Source organism: Castor canadensis, chromosome 2, assembly GCF_047511655.1.
Source record: "Castor canadensis chromosome 2, mCasCan1.hap1v2, whole genome shotgun sequence".
Taxonomy (NCBI): domain Eukaryota; kingdom Metazoa; phylum Chordata; class Mammalia; order Rodentia; family Castoridae; genus Castor; species Castor canadensis.
Genome location: NC_133387.1, coordinates 77617257 through 77642440, shown reverse-complemented (window position 1 = coordinate 77642440; position 25184 = coordinate 77617257). Strand labels below are relative to the sequence as shown.

Genomic DNA, 25184 nt, shown 5'->3' with positions numbered 1-25184 from the left:
TTAAGGTATTTAATTTTGTTTACAAAACCGTTTATGTTCTTTTTTAACATAATGACTGAAACTCGGTATCATTGAAGCCCAAAAGGGACATCTTCAATTTTTCTGACCGTATGCATAAATCCTGAGATACCCCTACTATAGATAATGCTAAGTGTATGTTGTATTAGAGGATATGTGGAACCAGCATTGGGAATCACCTCAATTTTAAACACCAAGGACAAAACCAACTTAGACACTAAAATATAAGAAACCATTCCACACAATAAAAAGTATTGTAAATCAGTGTCTCAGAATTGCCAGGACAGGAAATTCCTGAGTAGGTAATATTCCTGCCAGATACACTGTACCATAAAACGTCCAAATCTGATTCATGAACACCCTGGGTTAATGTCAATTTATAAGTCTAATCTGAAGAACTCCTATAACTGAAATTCTTAAAGGAAATGAAAATTCCAGAATAGTGAAACATTTAGATCAGTACCTACTTTTAAATACTGTTCAAATCTTAAGCTGTTATTGTTTTCTGGTTCCCTTCTGTTAAGTTTTAAGCAAAATGCACACTTCTGAATTCCTCTGAGTAAACATTTAAGTGTTCTTAAGATTGTTTATGAAAATTTGAAAAATGATAAATTTTAAAAGCTCAAAAATGATAATTATGACTATGCGTATTGAGATAGACAACTCACAAAAGGAAATCTGTCTCAAGTGTGACTTTTTTCTGAAAAATAAAATTTAAGTTTTTCCCATCTCATACAAACATCCCACCAAAAAGGCAAGTTTGCAATCACTCTATTAGAATTGACAAAACTTCTGAGGAGAAAAAGGAATTACAGGTAGATACTAAAAATGAAAACTTCTCTCAACAAACCCAGTTCCAAATCTTATTTTACAGATCCTAAAACCACCGCAGAAGGAAGCTTCCCAAAAAGGTGACTCAGAATACCACCAATCCCCTAGTGCGCAGTTACCTGCTCACTAGGCTCTCCTACCTGCTCCGCACACCTCACCCACGTGATCACAGATCGCTACAAAATCACTGCCTAACAAGTAAATAAGACAGCACGACAGAAACTCTGTTGCTGTGGACAGAAAAATACCTTCAGAGGCACTCAGCCCCTTCCTTCAAGGCAACACCTGTGTAGCTCTTTAAACATTTCGCCCACCTAGCTTTCTACCAAGAATCAGAATTAACACTGTCCTCTCACCTAACCCATGTGGATATTTGGAGAGGAATTTCAGGGTTTTGCAAGACAGGCTTAGGCTCACTAATCCCGGAGCACCACCAAGCAGGTCAGAGCTGTCAACAAATCAGGACCAGAAAAGAGAGAACAGAGTTGCAAACCTGAGAGCGGGCGTCTGCCCTGGAGTGCGCAGGCATTAGTTGTTTTTTTTTTTTTTTCCTGTAAAAATTGAAAACGGGGGAAAACCCTAAGTTCTTGGTCTCTCCACAGGCTGTCGATCCCGCGGGCTGTGTGCGGAATCGATCTAATTCCCACCCCCACTCCCCCCGGACCGCAGGGCTTTGGGAGCGAGGGAGGCGCCTAGCTACCCGTGCGCTCCTAGCTACCCGTGCGCTCCTTGCGCCCAGCCTCCGTGCAGAGGACGCGCTCGGGTCGGTCGGTCACTCACGTTTTCTGCACCGGCTTCCGCCGCTTGCGACTGGCATAGGTGATGTTGGCGCTGCTGCTGTTCATTGTGTCCAGCCCGCGGCGGCTCCTGCCCGAGCCGACCCCGTGACGGCCGGCGCTGCGTTCCCCGAAGCCGCGCCCGCTCCACCTGCGTCCTCCCGGGACCGTGGCAAGGGCGTCGCGCCCGGCTCACGCTGCCTGCGCTCGTCCAGGTGAGCAGCCCGGGCCTGGCGCTGGGGGGACGAGGGGCGGAGACCCGACAGCGAGGAGGAGCAGGTGCCTTCCACGCCCGGGCAGGAGACGCGGTGCTGCCTGGAGGTGAGGCGGCCCCGGCGGAGGAGGAGCTTGGGCGTCGGTTTACAATCCTGGCCTGGGTCGCGCACGGTGGCGCCGCGCCCCGTGACCGTCGCCGCGGCCCCTAGGGTGAAGGAGGCGCCCCAATCGGGGCTTCTCCGATTCTGGGTGCTTCCCGCCCGCAGAGTTCTGGCGCCGGCCGCCAGTCCTCACTGCCACTCGCTTCTGTTCGTCTACACGGTTGTCCCTGATCTGAGCGGGTGGTCCTGGACACACTCTCGGGATCAAGCGTCGAGCGGACGCCAACGACGCTACCTCCCGTCGCCGCGCACACCGGCTGAATAGTAGAAGCGCCCCCAACCTCTTCCCCGGCTCCGCCCCGCTGGGATCCCTTTTGGCCCCGCCCCTCCTGCTTGGCTCCGCCCCACCACAATCTCCCTTGGGGGCTCCACCCGCATATTTAGTACGTGATGACGTAAACGTAATAACGTCCTTCGGTAGCCATCTTCTTGAGGTCCGGAGAAGGATTTCTCAGTAAGCCTATTTTCCAGCAGGAGAAAGAGGTGTGGCAACAAATTATGCTTAGGCAAATTCTTTGTAGCCGGACTACATCAAGATATGCCAAGCAGTAAGCTTCACCTATTTGATAGTTAAGTCAGCTAATTTTTGGCGAAGAATTAAAGTGACCTGGCAGATAACCAATTGTACTGTGTATGTTGTAGTGAGGAAGGCTTCAGGAAAGCAAGTATGAGGTGAGATTTGAAGGCTATGAGTTTTCCAGGCCTTTTTTTTTTTTTTCAATTTGTCTCTACACAATACAATGTCTTTAGTTAGATTTCAGTAAGGTTAGAAGGAAGGAAGTATATTAGCATTTAAGGTATGAGGTATTTGGGGATGCTCAGTAGTCTGCTATGATTGGAGAGAGGAGCTGAAATCACAGAGGAGCAAGAATGAGTAGTCTGGTGCAGTGTGAGAGAAGAACTGGAGGGGTTAATTCAGAAATTCTAGGAGGAAATCATAAAGCCTTGATGAAGTGTCTAGATTTTATTCTGTAGGCAATGAAAGCCTTTTAAAGGTACTAATTAAGAAAGTGGCTTTCTGTTGCGATACAAAAGTCACTCTGGGAGGAAGGGGCAAACTATTACTGGAGAGCAAGACTTGGTGCAGAGAGTAGTAAGGAAGCTAATGAAATAGCCCATGGGCAAGCTAGTGAAGTAGCAATGAGGATGACAGAAGAGAGAAATTCTAGAGGATGACAGAAAAAGATAAGGAAAGGGGATGAGAGAGTGCCAACGAGAATAGCTCCAAGAATTCTGACTCTTTCTGTGTTATTAACCAAAATAGTTAATATGGACAAGTATATTTGCTTGGGGAGTCAGAGGGCACCCAGCTTTAGAAAGATTCCTACATGATATCTCACACCATATTCGTTACTACATTTTAAAATATCTTCAGGCCATTCTACCTTGTGAGTTTGACACCTAAAATCCAGTGTGTCAAAAGAATTGGACTCATGAAAATCTTTAGCAATTCTGTCATTGGCCCTAATATTCTCCAGGTGCATTTTTCAAACCAACCTAGGTCCTCTATCAGTATATGTAAGATCTGTTAGTAAATGGTATTGAATCTTTTTATAGCATCTGTAAATCATTTCCCTGCACCTGTTCTCCAATCATAACAGAGTGGGCCCAGCTCAACGCCACCTCACTGAAGATTCTAGCTGATTACAGTACCACCCCCCCTGCATATTAATCTATTCAAAACACATTGTGGGAATACCTTCTATGTGCCAAGAATCATGTTAGTACTGGACAGACAGTGACAAACAGAAACAAATATACCATGCTCCCCGTATTTAAGAACATAAGGAATGCCTTAACCGTCATAATGAGGAAGTACACGATCCTGTGTTATGTACTAGTCGATGAAGTTGACCTAGTTTTTGAGTAAAGAAAGATTTTCCCAAGAAAATTATGATTGAATCAAGGTCTGAGTAGCATTATCTAGGAGAAGAATATTCTATACAGGTAATGACCATGTGAAGGAGCCTGTCAAATTTGAGGAGCTAAAACAAGTTCAGTATGAGTAGAGGGGAAGGGAAATAATCTATGTTTCAAAAAATCATGGTATTTGCAGGGTGTAGAACAAACTAAAGAGGGAGCAGCAGAGTGTAATGGATGGAGGTAAGGGTCATTAGGAAACTGTCAGCCAGAAGGTGGCAGTTACTGATATTGGAGTAGAGGTGATGGTGGAAGTGGGAAAAATTTAATAGATTTGATAAATATTTGGAAGATGTTAGAAGAGGGGATATATGACTGCAAGGGAAAAGAATTTATCATGAATACATTCTAATAAAATTATAATAGTTTTCTGGACTATGTGTCTGGCTTGGTAATAATGATATGTACCAACAGTAGAAATTACCAATTTAGCTATATGTTTCTCACGTTTGAGGTACCTTTGAGATATTTAAGAGAAGATGTTGAGTAGGCCAACTCAAAGAAGAGTTATAAACTGGAGATATAAATTCAGAAGTCATTTGCATGTAGACAAAGAAGGATATATGGAGGTGTCAAATAGGGCATGAATATAAGCTAGAAAAGAATGAGTACGACTAAGCCCTAAAGAGTTGAAGAGACTCATATTAAAATTCTGTATCTAATGGCTGTTTAGAAGATGATGGTCCTAAAAAACAGACTGGAGAAAGAGACCTGAAAATGGTAACAGGAAAATAAGATGACTACAGTGTCATGAAGACCAATGTGCAGAAACAGGAGTGGTTAACAGTGTTGAATGCTGTTGAAAGGTTTAACAAAGAGAAATGAAAATGTCATTTTGGCATTTCAACATTCAGTCATAGATGACTTTGTGAATGCTGTGTTTGGTGGGATAGGCACCTGCAAGTCATATTGAAGTAGTTAAAGTATTGAGTTGAAAATGAAGAAATGGTACTGCAAGTTGGTGGTTCTTTTTAAAAGGTTGGTGGTGGATAAAAGAGACATCAAATGGTAGGTAGGGAGTGGAATCAGGCATGGTGGGGCACACTATAATCCCGGCTGCTTGGAAGACTGAGGCAGGAGAATCATGTTTGAAGCCAGCCTGGGCAACATAGTAAGACCCCATTTAAGAATAATAATAATAATGTAACAACAATAGTTTGTTTTGACTTTTTTTAGTGGGAATTACTTCAGCATTTGAGAGAGAAAGAGATGGGACTGAGGGAGGGGGGAGAGAGAGAGAGAGAGAAAGAGGAAGAGAGAGAGAGAAAGAGTGAGAGAGAGAGAGAGAGAGAAAGAGAGAGAAGAACATAAAGTAAAAGTGGTCTGGGAATTGGAACAGCAAGGTGGACATAAGTCCAGGATCCCAGATATGTGATAAGAGAAAATAACTGGACACCGTTGGGAGAGCTTATAGGAAGCAATGTCCTCAGGGAGAGCTTTTAGTTTAAGGCAAAGCAAAAGAATAAATAAAAGAGAAGCAAATTTCCAAAGAAGACAGTGCATGTTTATAGGTTAGCAGTTCCAAGGGCAACTTGTCAGCTGCCTCTATGTTAACTTTCTGTTCCATTTCTTTATTTCTCTTTTAAGGATAGAGTCATTCTATCCTGAAATATATAAAGTATAGTAATTTTTTCCTTGAATAATTTTAAGGATAGAAAACACATCAAAACATAATTTATTTATTCTGTAACTTATAGCTCCCCTTATATATATATATATATATATATATATATATATATAAAATAAACTAATACTATACAATGAACTAATCTTAGTACCGTGATTTAAAAACTGTTTACCCTTTTTAAGGTTTTTAGCTACTTGGTACAATCATTTTCTCTCTCTTACTTTGTCATACTTTCCTACCCTTATTTTTCTGTTTGACTGTAGAACTATTTCCATTATCCAGAAGTTATATCATACTATATTCTCTTACACAGTCTTAGTTAAGTAATGGATCTTCATATAGCCAAGATTACAGTATAATATCTCTCAGATTTCCATAATTCATCTCATTTCAGTAGTGATACCATGAATTTCCCTAAACTTTTTTTTTAGTGTATAAATGAAGGCATTCTTTAGTGTAAAGGTGTTTGCTTATGAGCTGACAATTTCTAGAAACTATTGTTTTCTATTTGTAATTACCACTTCACAACATGGTTCTCAAAGTGTGGTTTGTGGCCACCCACTAAGATTTTTAAGTTTTCTATAATAAGTTTTTAGGTAGTAACATTTTTTTCTTATAACAATTCGTCTATAAGAGTACATAAACATTTGTCTGCCTTATCTAAAGAACACCACCCTTTTAATTAGTTGAGGTGAGTTTACCTTCTGAGTTTTCAGATGCAACTCTTGTCTAAGGGTTCCTTTTCTCATGCTAAATCGTATGAGAACAGTAAATTTGAGGAATGGTATTCTAAATAGCAGCTGTTGTAGGATGAAGAAAAATAACCAAAATAAATGCTAATCCTATTGTCATAGTACATGCATTCATTCATTTAACCAAGACATAGATTTTAGCTTCCTGTAGTATGCCAGACACAGTGTGATATAGTGGTGATATCAGACATATTTAATGAGAGTTTACATTTTATCGGAAGAAACAACAATCAAATAGTTACATAAATAAATATATAATTACAATTGTGATAAGTGTTATAGATGAGTACTCTGAAAATGTGTAATAGGTAGATTTGACTTGGTATGGGGAGGTTGTTCTTAAATTGCTTGAGCTGAGTCCTGAACCAGGGCTAAGCATTTTGTAGGTGAAGTGGGGAAAGAAGACTATTCCATACAGACAGAAAATTGATCACATTTATTTTTTTCCTCCTCTTCAATCCTGAAGCTCCTTATTCCTGGCCCTCAGAATTAGCTACTTCATTTACACGCTGCTTCTACATCTTAGATGACACTTTAGTATTTTAGGGAAGATAGCCCATGCTTCCCAACCTGTGTACTGAGGCTCCCCAGATGTACCATGACAAACTTAAAGGGCACCAGCATGGATGTTTAAATTTTTAAGGTCAACACAGTTGCATCAGTTGGACACCATAGCCTGAGGCAGTTCAGAAGTTGAGCATTAAATTGTATTCCATTCAAAAACACAAGAATTGGGGAAATTAATTAATGCTTTCATTACTTACTTAGAAATTCTACAATAATATCATAGTCAGAAGGCACAAACAAGTAATTAACGGAAGAATTCTGTAAATTCAGTCAGTTTTAGAATAATTCGAATCTTAACCTGAACGAAGGATATACAATAAGATAGAAGAATAATCTGTTAGTAGTCAAAATTAGTTTTATTTATTTAGGGATAATGCTTTATTGTAGAGCATCTAGATTTTTAGCATGAAAAACATTGTTTATTAAAATGTCATTTAAGGTAGATTTTGATTTTTTACTTTCTGGACTACATATTGTAAATATTAAATTTGATTCTGGGGAAGTTTATAAGAAAGCTTTGTGTTTCACATGTTAAGGTTCATATCTGATTTGAATATTTTATTAAAATATATTTATAAATATGGTTTTTATGTTATATCATTTAGAAATCTATTGGAAGTCTATATAACAATATGTACTTTTTGCAATTTAGGTCATAATATAGAAGAAACTAGTGAAAAATCACTTATTTTAAAAAGAGAAAAGTGTATTAATTGTTTTGAACAAGAAAAAAGCTTAAGGAGGGCTGGGGGTGTGGCTGAGTGGTAGAGGGCTTGCCCAGCATCCACAAAGCCCTGGATTCAATCCCCAGCTGAGTTAAAAAAATAATACTAATAAACTTAAGGAAATGTAAATTATTGTGAAACCCTGACCTAAAAACCTACAATTTAAGTTTGTTAAACTTCAAAAGACTATCATATTCTTATGCATATTAAACCCCCAAGCAATGTATTCTTAAAAATTATTTAACCTAGGATCTTTATAAAATACTGAGGTCTAGGTTCAGCTTTCAGAGATTTTGACTGAACTTGTCTGGGTAGTGACCTAGGAATGATGACTTTTAGGGTGTTGGTAGTATTGTGGTTATGTGGGAGAAGATCTCAATTCTTAGGAAATTTCATGTTATACCACTTAGATTGTAGTACATGCATTCACATAACTGTGAAAGGTATAGAAATATTGGTTGTTTTCTTTCAACTTTTCCATATACTGAAATTTTTCATAAGTAAAAACAGAAAAAAATAGCAAAAATAAAATATGTAAAATGTAAAAATAAATTACATTTGCTCTGCAGCTTAAAATTCAGAGAAACAATAGTTATTTAAAGCCTAGAGCTATTTCACTGGGAAGTGAGGTCAGGTCTGATATATAAGGTACTCAGCTTTAGAACTGCTGTAACTCTTGATATTATTGGAAACAGAGGGAAGATAATTGAGAGAATATTCAAATGGCATCTCTGTGTTTCCCCAGTTTAAGGACAGTTAGAAACTTGAATCCCCATGTTGTAGTGGGCTGAAGAACACTTGTAGTTAGTTGTACATTTCAAGAACTTAACTGGCTCATGCCAACCACAAATTTTTCACTTTGCTCTATTCACCAGTTATATATACTATGACACTAACAGTTTCTAATAAAAATACTTTTCATTTGTTCTTATACATAGTAAATTTCTCCTTCACCCACTTTCTTTGTATGTAGTCAGTCTTGTAAGACTATAATGCATAAGTAGTCAAGGTTACATAAGGCTTGCGTATTAAAATAACAGCATTTTTTCTTTCATCCTTTTGATTTAAAAAAAAGTTAACTTTGTACTAAAAGTTAAATCTTTTCAAATTAATGCTATACAGGACAGGTGTTATAGTAATATCCTTAGGAGCTTCCTCAAGCTTTATACCAGGCATCAGAAAAATCTGCCATTACCTAATTGGTAAGTTGATGATGCTGAAGGGACATCTGGTTACATAGTTAATCAAAGGGATGGAGCTAAGGGTGGAGTGTCCCGTGAAACAGCGTGCTCTCCACCCTTCCCTCCTCAAGCAGGCTCAAGAATTTCCCTTGTAAAACTTTAAACTTTAGCCGAGTGGCTTTCCTGCCTGAACATAGATTGGGTTCCCGTCTGCCTTTACAGAGTTAAGGGGGTTCTGATGGAAACAGGTTAGAAGGATTCAATTTATCTCCAGTTCTTGTACAAATTTCTCGCACTCTTTCAGTCTTTTGAGCTGAGTTGAATTGATCCAGGTTATTCAAGTCTATGTACAAAGAATCACGTGAGCTGGGCGTGCAGCTCAGTTGCAGAGTACTTGCCTACCATGGGAGACACCTTTGGTATGATCTCCAGCTCAACATACACATTAATAGATAAACGAACAGAACTACATAAAGCATACGGTTCAGAAAAAATCATGTAAATCAAATAATTATTTTATAGTTCATTGGTATTTAAAACATGCCAAGTAGATTATTTTATAATGCGAGTCAACTTAAATGCCTGAAACTAGGGTTTTCAAATATTTTAACTTTTTATAGATTCATACTTTATTTTCCAACATTTTTTACTTGCTTGAACACATTTGTTAGTGGTCATATTTATGCCAAACCTTTATATGAACTTTTAAAGCAAATCACCAGTGAAAAATAGTCAAGATATATCCTTTTAAAAATAACATTAATCTGAATCATGCTAGAGTGCTTTGACTGTATACCGAAACTATATGAAAGATGTAAAATTTGACTCTTCTTAGCTCCTAAAGAGCTCTGACTCAAATGTTAACTTCAGCAAAAACTGCATTAACAAAATGAGGAGAAAAATGGAGGTCAGTATAGGTTAACATAATCCCCCCAAACCATTTTCTTACAAGTTCAGAATTTATCTAGTTTGGAGTATAAAAATGTTGACATTCAGATAGAATTTCTTCAATATCTATAAACATGCCCTACATGAAATATTAATAAAGGAAACAACCTTAGATATAACAGATTATACTTAAACAGCCAGTTTGTTCATACTCAAGGTATGAACCAATTATAAAGTAGGTTGTGGTTTTTAGACACACAACTCTCAGTCTTTATTACTAAATGTCATTATTACCAGTCAATCTAAAGAAGGCATTTTTCAGCAGAAACATGAAAAAGTACTTAATAGCCATTTCCTCATCTTTTAGCATTCTTTCAAAGAAGAGAAAATATATCAGTACAGGAAGTGAAATGTTATACTTTTTAAACTAAACACTCTGTGTCATATTTTCAGGGTCAAATCTCTAGGTAGCAATTTGTTTAAATTTTGTTGGGAAGCTGAGCAGTTTAGTAAGTGACTACAATAACAATGGCTAATTTGATAACAATAGCTGTCACTTATTTAAGCAGTAATTTCTGAGTTCTATATTACTCATGCTCAGAAAAAGAAATAGGTATCACCACAAGATTAATACTTGATTTTCCATATTTTGCTTAAAATAATTCATACTCTATTTTTCTTTTATGTATAATTAAAATGTAAGAGGATTTTACACCCCAAATCTGTCCTTTTAGAATAATTTTCTTTATGTGGTCCGCAAAAAACACAAAATAAAAGAAAGAAAAGGTTATAAATATTGCCATATTGGTGGCTTTAACCAGCCGAAAGAAAGCCACTAATGCAGCCTGGAATAACATTCTTTTCCCTTTTTAATAAGAAGGTTTGTGTTGTGCTGACATTAAATGGATTAAGCAGCAAGCCTGCTGAGAAAAATACTCAAAGGTATTAGACCCTAGCAGTGTTAGTTTAACTGTAAGTACTGTAAAATAAGATTAAGTCTGATTTTGGAAAAAGAACTAGGTTTGACATAAGACTAAACGGTAAGAATATTTACAGATGCCTGAATTAATGCTTCAGTGAAAAATACAATTATCACAAGATTTGAAAATGTGTCTCCTTTGGCAAATGTCTTCAGAGTAATCAGTGCTGTAGACTGATGTGGTGGAAAGAGCACTGGGCAAATGGCCAATGTCTTTGAGTTCAAGTTTGTTGTTCTAAGCATTAGCAAGTTCCGTGACCTTGGGTAAGATATATCCCAAATCTTTGAATCTCTGTATAATGGTTATGGCTGACTGGTCACCATTCTCACTTCTTTATAGTGTGTAGTTCTGGACTGCAGAGACTGGAGGCTAAAAAGTGCATTTCCCAGATTCCCATGCCATTCAAGTTCCAGATGCAAATAAGGTTCAGCCCATCAGAGACTTATTAAAATGTAAAGGCAAAAAAAAAAAAAAGCCAGTGGAGTGGTGGTCATCTTCCTGCTGCTTTGTGAGATTGTGGAAGCAAGGTTTTTCTGCTCTAGGTCTAGCATCCAAGTTCTAGTTGCATGGATTTGAGAGACAGCTGGGTTGACAGCAGAGCATGGGGGTCAGGGAGATACCAGGTCTCTTTTCTGTAGCTACAGAGGTGTGCTTTTTAGCAAATTCTTTAGTACTTCAGGACTCCTCACCTTTCTGATTGAAGCAGAAACAATAGTTGTCCTATGAGTCAGTTTTACATCTTCTTGAATGGCCAGTCTCAAGCCGCTATCACTAGCCTCTCCAATTATTTCATAAGCTTTTAATTCCTTGTAGTAAATCTCTGTCTACTTAAAATACCTGGAGCTTATTCTGTTTCCTACTGAGTCCTAATTGGCACAAATATGGAAATTTTTAATTTTCTTCCAAGGTAGTTGAAAGGACCAAACAACTATGTTTTAAAAATTTCATCGTTTGAAAAGATATATGATATGAGAAGCAGTGTAGCATTCTCTCATTAGTTTCACTCAAATAATATAGGTTTGGACACATTTTGTGAAGTATTGGTTTTCTTCAGCAAATAACATAGAGAAAACAATTGGATGTTTAAAAGTATCCAGATATTACAAAGCTCCACTTTCCACATTTGGACAATTTTTGCTTTGTGTTCTCTACTACATCATACTTTCTAAAGGAATAAAATAACCCCATCAGTTTATTTGCAGAAACATTTGTTGCTGCATCTGTGGAGCCAAGAGACATTTCACCTTTCACCTTCCCACCACACATGTCCAGGCACCAGTGTTCTTCAATTCTGTTACTTCCTGACCTGCTTCCTAGCTCTTCTGTTCCACTCTAGCTCCTGATTTTTTCCTGCAGTTCTTTCTTTTTTTGACAGAACTGGGGTTTGAACTTAGGGCCTCATATGTGGTAGGCAAGCACTCTGCCACTTGAGCCATGGTTCAGGCTCTTTATTTTACTTTAACTATTTTTCATATGGGGGTCTTGTATTTTTGCTCAAGGCCAGTCTCAGACTACAGTCCTCCTACCTGTGCCTCCCAAATAGCTCATATTGCTGTTGTTACCACCACATCCAGTTTTTTGGTTGAGATGGAGTGAGTCTCACTAACTTTTTTGCCCAGGCTGGCCTCAAACTGAGATCCTCCTGCAACCTGTCTCCCAAGTAGCTGTTATTGCTGGCTTAACATATCTGGCCCTCTTGTTTCCATTTCTGTCTGTGGTTTCTTCTATGCCCTTACACTTGTAATGAATCTTCTATTTTGCCTTTCCTAAAAGGGCTCATCTCAGGCTTGGTCCTACCTACTTCTGGCAGATGTCAGGGAGGAGGAAAGGGAAAGGAAGATCACTTCTTGATTTGATGCTTTCTACAGAGCAGAGGGAAATTTTAAGGAGAAAGAAGAAGCAGTGAGTCTTGTCCACCAACCCTCTGAGAGCCTGGGGAAGAGGTGCAGCTGGATGCCAGAGCTGGGACAGGGGACCTGGATGGCAAACCACCAGGAACTTCTAAATCTTATTTCTTACATTTTAGGGATTTGGAGTTCCAACAACAATAAAAACTTGTTCCATGTTTAGTAAACCTTCAAGTATCATAAAACTTAACTGGGTTTGTTGATATTTAGGACAGTAAATAATTTAGAGAAAAACAAAGTTGTATACTTATTCATCTAGCCAAGTCTCAGTCTTAGTGAGAAGTCAGAGGCTTCTATTCAGCTTGATCAATACTAGAAAACTGCTAAAAAGATATTTAGCATAGATTGGAAAGGAAAAATCTACCTGTGAACTGTTTTATAGTTGCTACTGTTGTTTGTTTAGACAAAGATTTGGTTTATTTCCTTTTGTTTTCCTTCCTCTGATTTTACTTTTTTATTTTTCTATTCTTTTCCCCTCTTTTATTCTTTCCATTTTTCTCTCTTCTTTTCATTCTTCCCTTTTCTTCTCTCTCTCTGTCTCCATCCTCTCTTCTTTACTTTCTCCTTCTCTCTCTTTTTTCGTTCTCTTTCTTTTGCCAGTATTGTGAACTGCCTGTCATAGGACAACCAAGTTAAACCTGGTAATTCAGAAGAAACATATTCTTTTAGGAAATTGGATATGCTTTTATTACTTTTATTTTTTTTGCTTTCCATTCAACCTAAACTTTGTGAACCATTTAATGATCGTGGCTTTCTCTGAATTTTACTTTTCAGTTTTTACTTCCAAAGTATCCCTACAAGCTATGTAACATTATGTTTCTTCATCATTAAACTGAGGAATTATAGAATGTTTTTCAAAATTATATTCTTGAGAAAGAGTCATTCCTTATAAATTCCATACCCTAGAGCCAAGCATGGTAGTACATATCTTTAATCCAGCACTTCTGTTTTGGACAAGGACACATTAAAAATTTAGTGCAGCTTGTACATTTTGCAGGAATGTGGAACTATAAACAGTTGTATCCATTCCTGTGACATAGGTGACTTTTACAAAGTGCTGTAGTACTGCTTAAAATTAAATGTTCACTGCCACATATTGCATCTATGAAAAGATTATAGGATGGCATAATTTCATACTAGTAATTTTAAGCTTTTTGTTGCAGGTAATGGCTCCATTAATGATGATCTAAAACTCTGAATTTTTTATGGTGGTTGCATTGTATTTTTAATGTCTGCTATGTAATGCAGCAATCAACAAATTAGTCATAAGAGCAATTTAGTGATTAATTCACTCAACTGTTGGTTGGGGTGCTGTGTCTGACCCTAGGTATTTTATTATAGTGATACTTGGAGTAGCAAAAGCAGCTTGGTGTGCCCACATTAGCAGCAATTGTATTAGTCAGTAAATGTGGCTAATGTGGCCCATCATCTTCCTTTTGTGCCATTACCTCTATAAGAATTATTTCTGGAGGAACCTTCACCAATTTCCATAGTGACTGTGAGGAGGATAAACGTGTGAGGGGGATAAACCAAACTCAGAAAGACAAATATCTCATGTTTTCACTCATATGCAGAATCTGGGTATAAATAATAACAATATGACAGGATTGTCATATGGTATGAGGACTATCTGGGGAGAATATGATAGGAGGACTGTCTGGGGGGAATGTATAGGAGAGGGAGGAACAAAGCAGAGGTTTATGGAGGGAGTAAATTATGTATGAAAATAACATAATGAAACCCACTAAAAACTATTAAAAGGGAAGAGGGTGGTGGGGAGTTAAGAAAGCATAATATAGATGGGGTGAATGTGATCAAAATGTATTATCTGGTTATATAAATATCACAATGAAACTCCTTTGTATGATTAATTTATACAAACAAAAAATTTAAAAAGAATGCAATAGATCATCACTAACTTTAGTCATGCTATAAAATAAAGTTCTTGAACTTATAAAAGAAGAATTTGATTAAAAATTTTAATACATTTGCATTTGCTTTCACTTTATCTTATGTAAATCAATTATTTTGTATTCTGAAAAGTCAGTATAAGCCATCTTTACCATTTAGTACTTTTTAAATACATGACAATGCAACTGCTTTTAATCAAATACAGATCCTGTGCATTTCACATACTTTTTTTTTCAACCTGGTGTTACAATGACCCTAGAAAAGTTGTTAAAAAAATTGAAGTAGAATTCATGCACCATAAAATTTGTCATTTTAAAGTACACTATTCATTGGTTTTTCATGTATTCAAAAGTTTATAAAACTATCAACACCATCTAATTCCAGAATATTTTCCAACATGCCAAAAAAAAAAAAATCCTGTAGTAATTAGTAGTCACTCCCTACTTCCGTTTCTGCCGGTTCTTGGAATCTTCCAGTCTACTTTCTGCCTCTAAGGATTTACCTGTTTGGAAAATTTCATCTAAATGGAATAATACAATAGATGGCATTTGTGCTTCGCTTCTGTCATGTATGATGCTTAAAAAGTTCACCCATGTCTATAGCATGTATTACTACTTCATTCTTTTACATGGCTGGCTGATTTAGCTGTGTGGATAGTCCACATTTTGTCTATTCATTCCTCAGTTGACAGATGATTGGGTTGTTGCTTTTTTGGACTATTATGAACTATGTTGCTGTGACTATTCATGTGCAAGTTTTTTGTATGGACCTACATTTTCATTTCTTATAAGTATATATCTAGGAGTGAAATTGTGGATAACTATGGTAAATATGTTACCATGAAATATGGTAACTATGTTTAACTTTTTGATGAGCTGCCAAACTGTTTTACAAGTGGTTGCATCATTTTACATTCTTGCCAGCAATGAGGGTTCCAATTTCTCTACATGCTTGCCAACATATGCTATTGTTGTTCTTTTTATTCTAGCCATTTTAGTGCTTAAGAAGTGATACCTTACTATAATCTTGATTTTCATTTCCCTAATGACTAGTGATCCAAGCATTTTTCATGTGTTTACTGGCTATTTTTATATCTTCTTTGGAGAAATGTTTATTCAAATCCTTTGCTTCCCCCTCACCCCCGGGCTTGGGATGGATCCCATAACATCTTCAACCATTTTTAAGTTGGGTTATTTTATTGTTGAGTTGTAGGCATTCTTTATATGTTCTGGGTGCTAGACTTTTAGGTATATGATTTGCAAACATTTTCTTCCATTGTGTGGATTATCTTTTCACTTTCTTGATAGTGCCTTTTGATGTACAGTTTTTAAAGTTAGTATGTCTAGTTTTCTTTTGTTTCTTGTGCTTAACATCACATTTAAGAAGCTGTCATCAAATCCAAGTCTATAAAGATTTATCTCTGTGTTTTCTTCTAATATTTTTACAGTTCTAGTTATTACATTACAGATATTTTATCTGCTTCATGTTAATCTTTGTAAGTTTTTTGAGGTAAGGTCTCAATCTTATTCTTTTGTGTCTGGTTATCCAGTGACTCTAGCACTTTTGTTGTAAACACTGTTCTTTTTCACTCTCCCATTGAAATGCATTGGCACCCTTCCTCCAATGTGAATCATTACTATCTTCTTTTTAAACAGATTGTCACTGATTTTCTCATAGCTCTTCCATGTCTTTCCTTGCTTTTTATTTTGACTTTTCTAAATTCTCATTTCCTGCACAAAACAATTCTTACTGAAGCAAGCTAGGAAATTTCATCTTACTGAAATCCTGCATACAACAGTTTTTCCCTCATATTTGAGGGAAAATAACTAAATAGCTAAAAGCAAGCTACAAGAAAATTGTGCAAAATGTCTCGATAAAAATTTAAACTATTATTTATATTTGTGAAACATTTACAAAATATAATTGAAATTGCATACGTCTAGGGGAAATAACTGTATCAAGGTATATTTTTTTGAGCTTTCCTCCATATATAAAGATGCTCAGCATCCAAAGGAGAGAAAAATTAAATACCACTTGATATAGAAATATTTATTGAAGCCAGATGCTGGTGGTTCATGCCTGTAATCCTATCTACTCAGGAGGCAGAGATCTGGAGGTTTGTGGTTTGAAGCTGGCCCAGGGAAATAATATGCAAGACCCCATTTCAAAAATACCCATCACAGAAAGAGCTAGTGGAGTGGCTCAAGGTGAATGCCCTGAGTTCAAGCCCCAGTACCACAAAATAAAATAAAATAAAATAGAAAAGAAAGAAATGTTTATTGAATATTTATCAAATCCCTGCTATATGTTCCAAGCACTGCAGTAGCATCACTAATGCTAGAAAAACAAGTAAGTCATCCACTCAGAAACTCATTTAATAATGGAGAAAGAACAATGAAGAAACAATCTTATCCAAGCCTGTGGTAGAGGCAGAGGTGCTTTAGGAGAATAGGGAGCAACTAATTTTGCCTCAGTAATCTACTTAAAGAGGGACACTCATTTGAAAAGTTCTTGAAAATAAAGCTGTTCTAAGAAGATAAGATGGAAGGGCAAATGATTTTCTAGCCTACTGGATCACATACAAGGCAGAGAAGAATGAGAAAACAGCAGGATCTACGGAGGAAAAGATCAGTGGTTTGGTATAACTAGATGCTAGAATGAGATAGGGAATGTGCCAGCAACTGAGGACTGAGAGGTGGATAGAGGCCAAATTGCAAACCTGGCTAAAGCTCCGAACTCTCTTATAGGAAGGACAGCATAGCACAATAATCAAAAACTCAAACCCTAGAGACCGACAAAGTCAATTCAAATTCAGTCTTGCCAACTAAATAGTCTATTAATTTTAAGTAGGTTATATAATCTGTTTGAGATTTATTATGAAAATGAGATAATACAGTTGAAATCTTTAGCACACTTTCCTAGGACATGTTATGTGTTCAGTAAATGATAGTTATATAAAAATGTCTTTGAAGGCAGAAACTGCCTTGTCTCTCCAATGCTACATGCAATGAGTTGTCCTTCAATCAGTGTTTTGGTATTACATCATGTATTCAAGTGATCAGCCCAGTAGCATGTGGAATTACAGATCTAGAGCTGAAGAGTGACATTAGGAATGGTAGCTGTCAGCTCTAAACAGGATATCATCCTAATATAAGTGGAAAATAAAGTTGACAGTAGTAGAGATTATATATACAGAGCAGGTAATAGAAAAGAAAATATTGCTCAGGAGGGAGTATTGAGAGGAAGGCAACTTTAATGGAGATGTTTTTCAGTTTTTTTTGAGCACCCAGCCTTTAAAAAAAAAATTCCTAAAACACTGCATCATTTTCCAAGGAAACTATGCACATATATAGAATTTTTACATGCAATTCTAGGGGCTCATGGACACCATAGCTCATCCTGGGAACTTCTGATTTAAGAAATGAGGAAAAAACATAAAATGTTAAATAAATAAAATGTGAGTCTTGGAAGGAGAAGATAAGGGAAAAAATTTCCATCCTAGAATATATAAAAAGTTCCATACTGGAATATATATGAATATAGATTGTATCAGTGGTATCTATGAGCCAAGGACTGTTGCTGGTGATATGGAATAGGAAATCAAAGATAATAACTGATTAGGGTTTGGGTGAAGAATCCTTATTTATCCATATAACCTAGTTCAACCAAATATCTGGAAGCCTTAAATTGGGTAAGACAAATCCTCTTGCAGTGTTGACAACTTTATGGTCAAACATTACATGAATGTCCTCCAAGTACACTAGGCCAAATTCTGAAAGTAGACATCTAGCAAAGCATATTGTATCCATGTTGTTTTTTCAAATGCATGTTTATCATCACCGTTAAGATGATAATTGTATAAAATACTCAGAAAATGTTTTCTAATTCTCCAGTTTATGAGAAAATCCTATTTAGACAGAGTTATATAAAGCACTAGAAAAATCTTCTTAAGATGCATGCATTTCTTTCTTTCTTATTTAAAAAAGATTTTCATATTTTATAGCCTCAGTCCTTTTGACTCTTAAAAATACATGGGAAGAATGAATAAAGGGATTTACACTTATATTTCTAACTTGTTCCTGTTGATAGAGTAAAGATATTCCTATTGATTGATTTGATTCCATTCATCTTTGTGGCCCGGAATCCTTCAGTAATTAACAAGCTTAATCCAATGTAGGAAGTGCTAAATTATCTATCTTATTTTAACCAGCAGTAAAGTCAACATAGGGATAAAATTGAATTGGATTTTGTTTCTCCTTTGACACATTCAAAATTAATTGATGTAGGCAGCTGACATGGATGTGGAGGGATAACCTAAAGGCAGGGTTGTGTGTGTGTTCCCGTGTGTTTCAGTAGTTATAGAATCATTTATTACAACCCTACTGTTGTAGGAAAAATATGAGTATTAATAAATGAGTTGATTTTGACACTTTTCCCTTTTGGCAAAAGTTCCCTCTTAATGTAGTTGAGGATCCTTCTTATAAATAGTTATTATGCACAAAGGAGAAAGAGTTTAGTTTCCTTGAGATTGTGAGGATGCTTCCTGATGTCAAGGAAATGTCAAAGAGAAAATAATACCTGAGAAAAAAAATTGAAAGATGGAATATGAACTTACCTAATAAGGAGGACAGAGGAAAAGAAAGGGAAGAGCATGTTCAAATAGTCATAAAAAGTGTGGTGTGTTCCTTGAATCGCAAATATTATAGAGTAAAATGTAGCAAAAGGATGAACGGACTGCCCAATACAAGTAGGCTGCATTTACGATGAGATTGCCATGAATCTGTAAGTAACTGAATGAAAGCTATGATTGATCGGTGACAGTTCTGATGCAATATCCTTTCTCCCATGTGGAAGTCTGTGGTTAATTTGTGATGTCTGCCTTGAGCTTTTGGTTGCAAAGGGACAGACCTGTGTGGGATTTTTTTACTGTTATTGTGATTTTTTTTTTAAACATCTTTACTAGTCCTGGAAGAAGCATTAGCAAATGAAACTGAAAAAATAGGCTGGGAATAGAGCATCAAAGGCTGTATAAACTGTGCCAAAATGTTTTAGTGTCTACAAGGTCTGTAGATTTACACTGAGTAGTTATTAATGTGTGTGATGTTATACAAACTATATTTGGTAAAATACTGATAAAATAGTAAAATGCAAAAACAGGAAAGGAGGTTACTGTTGTACAAACTTAAATACCTGAGCTAAAGTCATACAAATAAGGAAGGAGAGACCAGGATTAATTTAACAAGCATTTCATGGGTAAAATAGATAGTATTTGATGCTCGTCTGGTATAGAAGAAGTTCCCTAGGACAACACCCATGCTTATATTCGTGTTATTTTTTTGATGATTGACCAGACATTGATCCCATTAATGAGATAGGGATTTCAGGGATATATGTGTATAAAAGGGTGAATTTGGTGCTGGATGTACTGAATGTAAATGTTGATAAAACATTAAACATACTCAAATAGGCAATTAGAAAATGACGCCAAAGGCTAAAGAAAGAGAGGTAAGCCAGAAATACTTACAATCACTAACATATATATGTTGTGCATCCCTTATCCAAAATACTTGGAACAGAAGTACTTTTGGATTTCTTGGCTCATTTTTCATAATTTGGAATATATACATATACATAATGAGCTATCTTGGGAATGAGACTAAACATGAAAGTCTAAGCATGAAATTTATTTAAGTTTCACATACACCAGAATTATCCATACAGATTGAGACAATTTTTCTAAGATATTTTAAATAATTGCATTCATGCAACTCAGTTTGTTGATGGCAGCTGAAGGAGTTTGGTGGGGCTTTTCTTTCTTGGGGATACTGAATAAACTATATGTTGTGCTCCTGAATTTTGACTGTGACCTATCATCTAAGGTCAGGTGGGGAATTTTCCACTTGTGTGTCATGTCAGCACTCAAAAAAGTTTCACATTTGGAGCAATTTGGATTTCAGATTTTTCAATTAAGAGTGCTTCTTCTGTAGGTGATAGTTAATTGTTATTTGCGTAAGATAAAATAAGAAGCCAACTAGTCATCCAGATAAGTAATTACAGAATGGCTTTACTTTGGGTTCACCACAATAGATCAGTGGTTTGTTTCCAACTTTGAGGAACCAGACAATTTGTTGCTTTGTGGTTTTTTTCAGACTCGTAGAAATAAAATAATCTCTATTATGTTAGGTCATTACTCTTGAAGGAATATTTTTCTCTCTGTTTTTTAAAGCCTCTATTGCTGAGCCTGATGGCACGTGCCTGCAATCTTCAGGAAGCTGAGTCAGGATGATTGAGTTCAAGGCCAGTTTGGGCTTCATAGCAAGTCCCAGGTAAACCTGGGCTATATAGCAAGAGCCAGTCTCAAAAAAACAGCAAAACACATATGAAAAGTCTTTGTTGTAATCAAATATATACATTTTTAAATTACACAGTGAGTGTACTTTCTAGGAAGGTACTTAAAACATAAAAGTAAACAATGATGAAAACAAAAACCTGTCAGTAGTTTTTGGTACTTTTCTTGACAAAGTATAAGAGATAAAAATTAGGTTTTTCTGACTGAATGAAGGCTGTGATTACCCAATGTGACTGCTAAGTGTTTTTGGAACACTCAGATCTCAGCTGAACAAACTGTGGAAACATTGGCCTATATGGAGGTGGGCCATTTTTACCCTGTTGCCAAGAACACGTTATCATTACTGGAGTGCACTCAGTGTTTCCTCCTCCAGGGGAGTGCTGGAGCAGGCCTGGACCCACTTGCTAGAGTCAACTGCGCACATTTCTTCCCAGCTTTGTGTTCAGTCAGATCATGTTGACAGCTTGAATTAGACCATACAGGTATATTCATGCCACAGAAATCAAGTGTTATAAACTAGAGCCTCCTCTTTTCTCCTAATCTTGACCTCTTACATGTTTTTGTACAAACCCTGCTCTTTCCCATGTTCTCTTTCTCTCTCCCTCACTTCCTCCCTCACTCTGTGCAATTAAGTAAATTTGTATCTCTGTGTCCCTAATTTGACCATATGCCTTGTATAGATTCGTTTTTTCCCCTTGGGTAATACTATGACAAAATAGATTACAATGATGTCTCCCATGTTTTCATTATGAATCAGGAGAACCTTGGTCTTTTAAAAAATGAGTTCTGTAAATATCCTGCTTTTTTTTTTTCCTGAATGAGGCTGAAGGGAAGTTCCTTCATCTCATGTTTACACACACACACACACACAGCCATCTCAGTAATGCTCTTATCCTCACCTCTTTCTCACTTTTGAGGAAAAATGGAAAACAAGTTACATGAAATAGGTGACATCTATTGCTCTGTGTTCTCCACTAGATGAATACAGAATCCTATCCTTATATCTTTGTTTCTCTGCCCTAAACCCATGAGAGACTTACTCACCAGGCATTCATATATACTATTTTAGTTATGCATACATCTTACCCTCTAAGTAGAAATGTATCCAGTGTTTTCTTTCATACCTCTGAAAGGTACATAAGTAATTAGAGTAGCTGTATCAAGAGAAACTAAAGAACAGGATAGGAAGGAAGACTTTTCAGCACCCATTTTTAAATTTTGTCCCATACATCATCTTTTCATAAATAAGTAAGAAAAATTTCAAACTAATAAATAATATAGAATAAAACTTTATTCTAATGAATTTTTTAAATCTATGGGCTATGGTTTGATCAGTAGAAAAACTGCACACTCAAATCATATAAACAACTCAGTTTGTAATTTTTTAATAGGACTACACTTCAATTTTACTGCCATGGACTTCTAATGAGAGTAATTTTGAAAATAGATGTAAGTTACTGTGTATGATGCTGCATTTTCTCAATTACTTTTTTATTCTATAGCATAAAAATTACTCTCAGAAATCTGATCCACAAAAAAATTATTTATACTTTGAAACTCTGAAAGTCTTCAAATTAGATAATCATTTATCAAATTACAAACAAAATAATAACAAAACACAGATTTTCAGATTGTAGTCAGTCTACAGCTGTAACATTATTGCGAAGTGGAAAACAGGTGAGTGTGGAGCCACTTGGATTGACTCGGGAGGAAAGATTCTCAGCTCCTCATTGCCTGTCTTTATTCTTGCTGAATTGGTAGTCATTGTTCTAAATAATTAAAGTGAAAAGTGTCAGGCTTCCTTTTTTTACCTGTGAACTAGAAAACCCAGAGTAATTGTTGTCCTTATGCCAATGTCTTAATAAAATTTTTCTCCTTTCCAGTTTATTTTCTGCAATTATTTCAAATTAGAGTATCTGTGCTTACAGTGCAAACTGCCTCAAAATTGATTGCATATACATTAGTTACTCAGTCTTTCACTTTGTTTCAGTTACAGTTTCCCCAGTAGTTGAAGATTTCCCATTCTGCTGTAGTTCTCCACAAAGCATGTACTCAGAGGCAACCAGGGAATAACATAGGGCAAAGAGACCTCAATATATCTCCAGCAGTCTCAGGTAGGTTCTGGAATCAGAAATAAGAACATAATAGTTGAATTACATATTAAAATACAAATTGTGGATTCTGAATGTTTGTAACAAAATTAATTACATAGGTAATTTATGGCCTTTAAAGTTTATATTTTGAGAAAACCATTTGTCCATACCAGTTCCCACACCCCTAACCAACAGATGACATGTAGAAGCCTGAAGCTAATAAAACTGATGACAGATACATCTATTTAGGACTATGAATATTGACTCCCAGACAACTAGGAAATGCTTTACTGCAACCGTGGCTAAAGACAGTAGATGCCTTTTTCTTATAAACATTACAGCCATTGGTAATAACTGTGTCCACAAAGCAGCATGAATTCAGGAAACTGGCTGTGTCAGGTTCCAAAGCCAGATTTGTAAAGGACATAGAGTAACATTAGAGTGAATAAGTACTAACCTGAAAAGTCTCTATGTGACAACTAACTGTTTCACTTTCCATTTGCCTTTAAGTTGATCTGTAAATTTGTAGTAAGCGCTGATTTGTGAGCAGATAAATGTAATATAAAAAAATCTTCTGTCTTAATGAATAGTCAATTCAGTGATTTCTTTTTTGTAGAGAACCTAATATTTGTTAGACATCACATTAAGGTTCAAAGTTTATTGAATAAGCAAGACATTCAGATAATGCATAGGCCTTCCATGGGAATAAGAAAAATAGTAAGCCTGCCACAGTTTAGGCGTGACTTAAGATCCTTGACTCGTCATGTACCTCATCACTGGCCCTTGGGACTCTGCAAGTCCTGCCTCTTGTGAACTCCTCAGTCCATGGCAAACCAGGAAAGCCAGTCAGCCTAAATCACACCCCAAATGGCCTCAGATAGCCCATTTTTCTCTAATTATACTTAGAACTGGTAGCTTCCATTTTATCACTGATATCATTGCATTCTTAGTGTGTGCTCCATTCTCTAGCCAGTTGAAGTAGATACTATTACTAACCCCACTTTACTAAATGAAGAAAGTTGGCACTGACAGTTTACATAACTGGCAGCAAGTCTCAAGCTAAAACTGATACCAGAGTCTGCATCCTTAACCACTTCGCACTACAGTCTAGAAGTATGCTAAATAAATCATCTACATATTCATTAGTGTGCCTGGTTTCCTTCATTGACAAAACAGATGAACAGGCCTTGCTGTGGCTTGCATTGCTAGATTGAAATAGAGTAGAGTATTTCCAGGGTTCTCAGAGTACTTAGCATAACTTTCATTCTAAAGAATGTGACCGTATTTAAATTGTCATGTATATAATGAGCCTCTTGTAAAATTGCAATAAGTAGTAACTTTTCCAGCTACTTCATAGAACTAGGGAGAAGGTTACTAAAAACACAGTTAAAATTAATCTTTGTTCTTTGCTTATTTTAGGATCTGGGGCTCAAGAGCAAAGCATCACATTTGCCACATTTCCAGGACATTGAGACTAGTTTGTTCTGATTTCATAGCTGAAATCATGTTGTCTTTTGCTGTGATAAAGTCCATTGTATTTTTTTCTTTAAACATATTCATGCACATTCCGAGACCATTTGTGATCCTGTACTTCTTCCTGTGATGATTTGTTTAGTGTCCATCTGTCTTACCAGACCAAGCTTAGAAGTAAAAAAAAAAAAACCAGCTGCTGGGAATTAAGGAAAAAAGTATTTTAAGAAGCGAAAATGAATACAATAAAAGGGTTGTAACATAAAATTACTTATGTTATTGTTGCAATTAACATTTATTGGGTACTAACTATTTGTCAAATACTAAATGCTTTGTAATTCAGTCAGCATAACTAATCTATGAAGCAGGTGTTATTATTGGCCACAGCTTTCCATATGAGGAAATGAGCCTTTAAGATGTTAAGCAATTTATTATTGTGATCTCACTGCCAATAGGTAGTGGAACTGAGCTGATAATATTACTATCTCATGCTTCCACAGAACTCAGTACTTCCCTCATCATGATACATCTTAAAGTGCTTTGTAACTACTGTTTCCCACTCTATGCAGGCAGGGTTTGTGCCTCTCATATTTAACATTTTACTCTCAGAACCAAAGTAAGTACCTAACATCCAATTGTTAGTAGCTCAACTATACTATTCAATGAATGGATGGCTCCAGAAGTCAAAGAATCAATAAACTTATGAAACAACAGGACTTAAAAGTAAGGGGAATATAATAGACTGCTAACATTCTTCAAGGGATAGAACACAGATGCCTATTCTCTGACATGATTACCCACACTTGGCTTTT

General features: G+C 36.4%; 1 protein-coding gene and 1 long non-coding RNA gene across 4 annotated transcripts in view; one reads left to right on the top strand and one right to left on the bottom strand.

Moving 5' to 3' along the window:
- Ahr (aryl hydrocarbon receptor) overlaps positions 1-1764 on the bottom strand; it is a 42813-nt gene extending 41049 nt beyond the window's left edge. For 2 of the 3 annotated variants that reach the window (XM_020184729.2, XM_074065084.1), the window contains exon 1: positions 1630-1764. In XM_020184729.2, the coding sequence (XP_020040318.1) occupies positions 1630-1694 (65 nt within the window). In that variant the 5' untranslated portion in view covers positions 1695-1764. Of the gene's footprint in view, positions 1-1342; positions 1482-1629 lie in introns of those variants that run through there. The other variant, XM_074065086.1, reaches the window with a different exon arrangement.
- The window catches only part of LOC141420696 (uncharacterized), a 74683-nt gene continuing 51210 nt past the window's right edge, over positions 1712-25184 (top strand). The window contains exon 1 of the long non-coding RNA XR_012445226.1: positions 1712-1840. This is a non-coding gene — a long non-coding RNA (uncharacterized lncRNA). The remainder of the gene's footprint in view (positions 1841-25184) is intronic.